We start from the raw sequence: 4,345 nt of genomic DNA, 5'->3' as shown, positions 1-4,345 counted from the left end.
TTCGACCCGCAAATACGCCGCGGAACCGTAGATATAGTGGTCGGGGCATGCAGTTTGCAGGCCGCGGCAAATTCTTTTACGGGCGGGGCAAGTATGCGGGCTTTGTTCTGGCCGGAAAATTGGACCGAGCCCGCATACTCACCGGAATTTTGCGGTTTCGCGTCTTTTGCGAGGTCTTCTAGAGTTGCTCTAAATACCAAATTTCACATGCATGCTGAAAGCCCATTACAGATAATTCTCGATTTCGCATGAGGAGTAATAATTCAAGGGCTGCCTCTCCCGCACGATCAACAACACAAGCTTTCTTAACCGCCTCGTACATCCCCAACTTATCCCACACCTTTTGCCTTCTGACACAACACAGAAAATACACTGTTTTGCATCCTCTTGGCCTTCTCTTCTTAATGGTAAGAGATGATCTCTTAGCAACAATTCTCTCACCATATTTTTAGGAATTAGATATAAGATTAAGAGACCACCCATTGTACATCATCTTTTTTATCATCTCTACACTACGTGCCAAGATTAAGATAAGATTGTGTTACCAATCTCTGTACATGCTCTACCAGACAAAGTAGTATGCGAATTTACGAATTTAAAGCGCCATGGTACACTCATGTCCCAAAAATCAACGTCCCCTCAGATTATCACTACATAGTTCTGACACGACAATGTTGTAAAGAGTGTAATGTGATCACATGCAAATCAGCATGTCTGGACGGATGGGCAAGACAATAGACAGCCGCATGATGCTGCGTTCCACAATATAAAGCATTTATGAACTTCATCAACTCTTCTGTTAGAAGTATGTTGGTACCATCAGGTATCAACTGGCAAAAAATATTTGAAAATAACTGCTCCATGGAGAAATGCTTTTGCAGCAGAGGAAGAAAACAAAAGAGATTGTACCCAAGGTATGATGGGAGACAACCCCAGTAGCAAAAATATACAACGGAAGTCATTATTTCGATTGCTTCTGCTTAAAGCCTCAACGTTGCAATAAAAAGAAGAAACAATGGTCATCAGTTGACGACATCCAGGACCAGCTTGCGGGACTTGAGGACGGACCACCTCATGCGACGGTAGTATGCGGCTTGGAGAAGAGCAAGTGACAGTAGGAAGATCCATTTGACACCCATCTAGAAGAAAAAATGACGTAGGTATTAGGCACATCAGAACAATGGACAACTAAAACGGTGTGTAACTTTTACATGAGTTAAGTGTCAGGTAGTTACCAGTTTCCTCTCTTCCATTTCAGGCTCAGCAGCCCACGACAAGAATGACACAACATCCTTGCCCATCTGCGATAGAAATTTAATGCTTCGGTGTTAGCACAATAAGACAACAATTTACGCATTAAGGGATCAACAAAGGTTTAAACGACATGCCTGGGCTTCAGTTGCAGGAGTACCATCTTCATACTCAATAGCTCCATCCATAAGCATCTTAGGCATGGCTATGGCACCACCAGGGAAGTAGGGATTGTAATGCAGACCCTCACGAATCTACAATTTAATCAGTCAGAATAAGTTTACTAATGCCAAAAGAGTCTATTAGCAACCTGTTGCTAACTATTACAACAGAGGAGAAATTACAAAAAAAAAAGAGTAAACAGTACGAAAAATTACAGGTTTACAACAATTATTATAGTTAGCAGCCTCTTGCTAGATGATAGACAAAAGAAGCTTTTTCAGTAAGTGTATAAAGTACTGCAACCATCATAGAATATTCAGCAGAAACAATAAACATTGGCAGGGAAGGTAAATAAGTCTTCTCAGGCTAGCCAGAAATCCTAATTGTGGAATGTATTCATGTGTTGGTGTGAAATGTATCCATATGACTGCATACCATGTGCCTTGCAACTTACTAATGCAGGTACTGAGAGAGAATACAGAAAGAAAGTACAAACCTAAGCTACACGATGGAGCCAAAAGGCATACAGGAGGCTTACCTGAACACCAGCAGGTGGGTCATGGTAACCAGTAAGAAGAGCAAACACGTAGTTCTGGCCATCGTGCCTTGCCTGAGCTCATATGAATCAAACACAGTAAGTTAAAAGTTTGGGATGAAAGATTACACCACTGAAAGAGATGGGCTATTATTACCTTCGTGATAAGGCTGAGATCTGGGGGATATGCCCCACCATTTGCAAATCGGGCTGCTTGTTCATTTGGATAAGGCTGCGGGAAGCGATCACTCAGCTTGCCAGGACGTGTGAACATTTCACCCTCATCATTAGGACCATCAACCACTTCAATTTCAGCAGCCATTGCCTTAGTTTCCTCCTCAGTATAGGCCACCCCAACCAAATCACGGTATGAAATCAATGACATGGAGTGGCAAGATGCACACACTTGCTGGTAAACTTGATGTCCACGGCGGATTCTGCTCATAGATTTTATTTGTATAAGGCGTTACAGTTCAAAATGAATGCCCTAACTTTTTTTCACTATCTTACTGGGAAAATACATTAGCACAGCCGATATTTTGTTCATAATATTTAATCTCAATGTGACACACTAAACACATAGCTACATCTACAAAATAAAAGAAGCACAAATGGGCGACTTACGATGCGTGATCATACGAGCTAAGGATGCCAGCATGCGGCCAGGGGTACTCTGCAGCTGCCAAACCATGCTCAGCTTCATCTGCAGATGCTATCGTACCAAAACTTAAAAGACCAGAAGCACCAACTCCAAGAAGAGCCAATGCTCTCAGTCCAGCAGAGGACTCTTCATGCTTTCCCCGAAATGAAGAAAGCAGAGATGAGCCCTGGAAAAAAAAATTATAATGTTAGAACGAGCAGTCGTAGCGCATAAATAGTAGTATTAAGTATTAACTAGATGATGGCTTGACCCAACCGAAAGTCCGGCATTGAGAACTATCCATTCTATTTTACACGAAAAGGTAATCCTGCCAAACGTTTAACCCTCACCCCAAAAAAAACATGCAGCATTTGAGCAATAGCTGGTTTCTCTATCAGAAAAAAACTCAATACAGACTAAAACAGACTAAGCATGCCAAGGATTTATTCCCAGCATATGGAACAGTAATGTCATAACTTCAGTACAACCGTGGAAACTAATAAAACAAACAATAACGGGGCTAGATACTGGACTAGTTTTCCAATAGAATGCATACCAAAGCGGGAGTTCTGAGAAAGCACTTACAGCAGACTGGCTCTGAAGAGTTTTCCTCAGAAGCTGGTTAATGCCCCTGCCGACAGCCATTCAGGGCTCTGCGTCAAAGATTACAAGCTGTGTTATAGAAACAAGTTGGACTGGGTGATATCACAAAAGCAACAAACAATAGATGCAAACTTGCCAGCGATAAATTGAATAATTGTGATTGCATTTACATTATCCAAGCCATCATATTGGAGAGGATTGGAAGAAAATCGTGGCACAAAGTACAAACCCAATAATCAGAAGGATATGTTGCAAAATGCTTTTTTTTTCTACAACGTCAAGCCCAAATCTCGAAATAAAATTCAGGGCAGTCACTTCAGATTGGAAACTAACAAACCTCAACAGATATTAGATCATACACTGGACCAGGCTTGGCAGTAAAGTATGATGATCTCCACACGAAATGAAGGTGGAAAAAAACAGGACTGTAACGACCCTAAATGGATCAGATTCACCGAAGTGTGGCGGGTGGCAATTCCATATCTACAGTTCGCAAGCAGTAACACCAATCCCCCGGAAGATCTAAACCGAGACGCGCTATTGGTAACGGTACGACTACGGCGCGACAGCCCAAATGTGTCAGATTCGCAGAGGAAACGGCACGATCTATCTACGCGCTCGATTACCACTCACCCCCGAGACGTTGACCGGATCGCCCGTGCGCAACCGCGCGACGACCGGAGCAGATCACCGGATCGGGTAATATATTGCAGAAACGGGAGGGACGGGTAGAAAGCAGTGAAGGTCGTAGCACAGTTACCGATTGGTTGCGGACTTGACACGGCGAGGCGGGGCTCCGACGAGCGGCGGCGCAGGGGGTGGGGAGCGGGTGGGAGGGAGGTGGATGGAGGCGCAGGCTTTGTGGCGATGTGAAGGACGCATGAGAGTGAGGAGGCTTTGGGGGGCATGACGCTGACACGCGGGCCCCTTGTCCCGAGGATCTCGTATGGGCCGTTTGCCCGAGCCAAACCTGGCCATCTGGGCGGGCCGTGCCGTCCCGGCCCAAAGGCCTGAGGTCGCGGATCGGTCTCGTACATTATGTGTTGAAAAGAGCCAAAAGGGCATTTCTAACCGATCCCTAAAAATTTCTCAAAAAAAAAAAAACCGATCCCTAAAAGTCAAGGGCAGTAGACGGAGTAAAGTTAGCGAAGTAA

At 44.2% G+C, this 4,345-nt stretch overlaps 1 protein-coding gene across 1 annotated transcript; it reads right to left on the bottom strand.

Moving 5' to 3' along the window:
- Nucleotides 1-729: 729 nt before the first annotated feature.
- Nucleotides 730-4,083, bottom strand: LOC119336235 (cytochrome c1-2, heme protein, mitochondrial-like). Its single transcript, XM_037608238.1, has 8 exons — nt 3,952-4,083; nt 3,174-3,241; nt 2,573-2,775; nt 2,106-2,385; nt 1,952-2,023; nt 1,389-1,505; nt 1,236-1,301; nt 730-1,139 (listed from the first exon to the last, which is right to left on the bottom strand). The coding sequence occupies exons 2-8, from the start codon at nt 3,231-3,233 to the stop codon at nt 1,023-1,025; spliced, it is 915 nt and encodes a 304-aa protein (XP_037464135.1). The 5' UTR covers nt 3,234-3,241; nt 3,952-4,083; the 3' UTR covers nt 730-1,022.
- Between the last annotated feature and the right edge of the window lie 262 nt (nt 4,084-4,345).

Source organism: Triticum dicoccoides, chromosome 7B (assembly GCF_002162155.2).
Source record: "Triticum dicoccoides isolate Atlit2015 ecotype Zavitan chromosome 7B, WEW_v2.0, whole genome shotgun sequence".
Classification (NCBI taxonomy): domain Eukaryota; kingdom Viridiplantae; phylum Streptophyta; class Magnoliopsida; order Poales; family Poaceae; genus Triticum; species Triticum dicoccoides.
This window is presented reverse-complemented; position numbering and strand designations above follow the sequence as displayed.

What these genes read in the sequence shown, in the direction of transcription:
- LOC119336235 (XM_037608238.1), bottom strand. Translation starts at nt 3,233, where the DNA reads ATGGCTGTCGGCAGGGGCATTAACCAGCTTCTGAGGAAAACTCTTCAG. An exon ending in ATCTCAGCCTTATCACGAAG is followed by an intron (nt 2,024 to 2,105) that starts GTAATAATAGCC and finishes ATATGAGCTCAG; the next exon opens with GCAAGGCACGATGGCCAGAA. An exon ending in AAATGGAAGAGAGGAAACTG is followed by an intron (nt 1,140 to 1,235) that starts GTAACTACCTGA and finishes TTTTTCTTCTAG; the next exon opens with ATGGGTGTCAAATGGATCTT.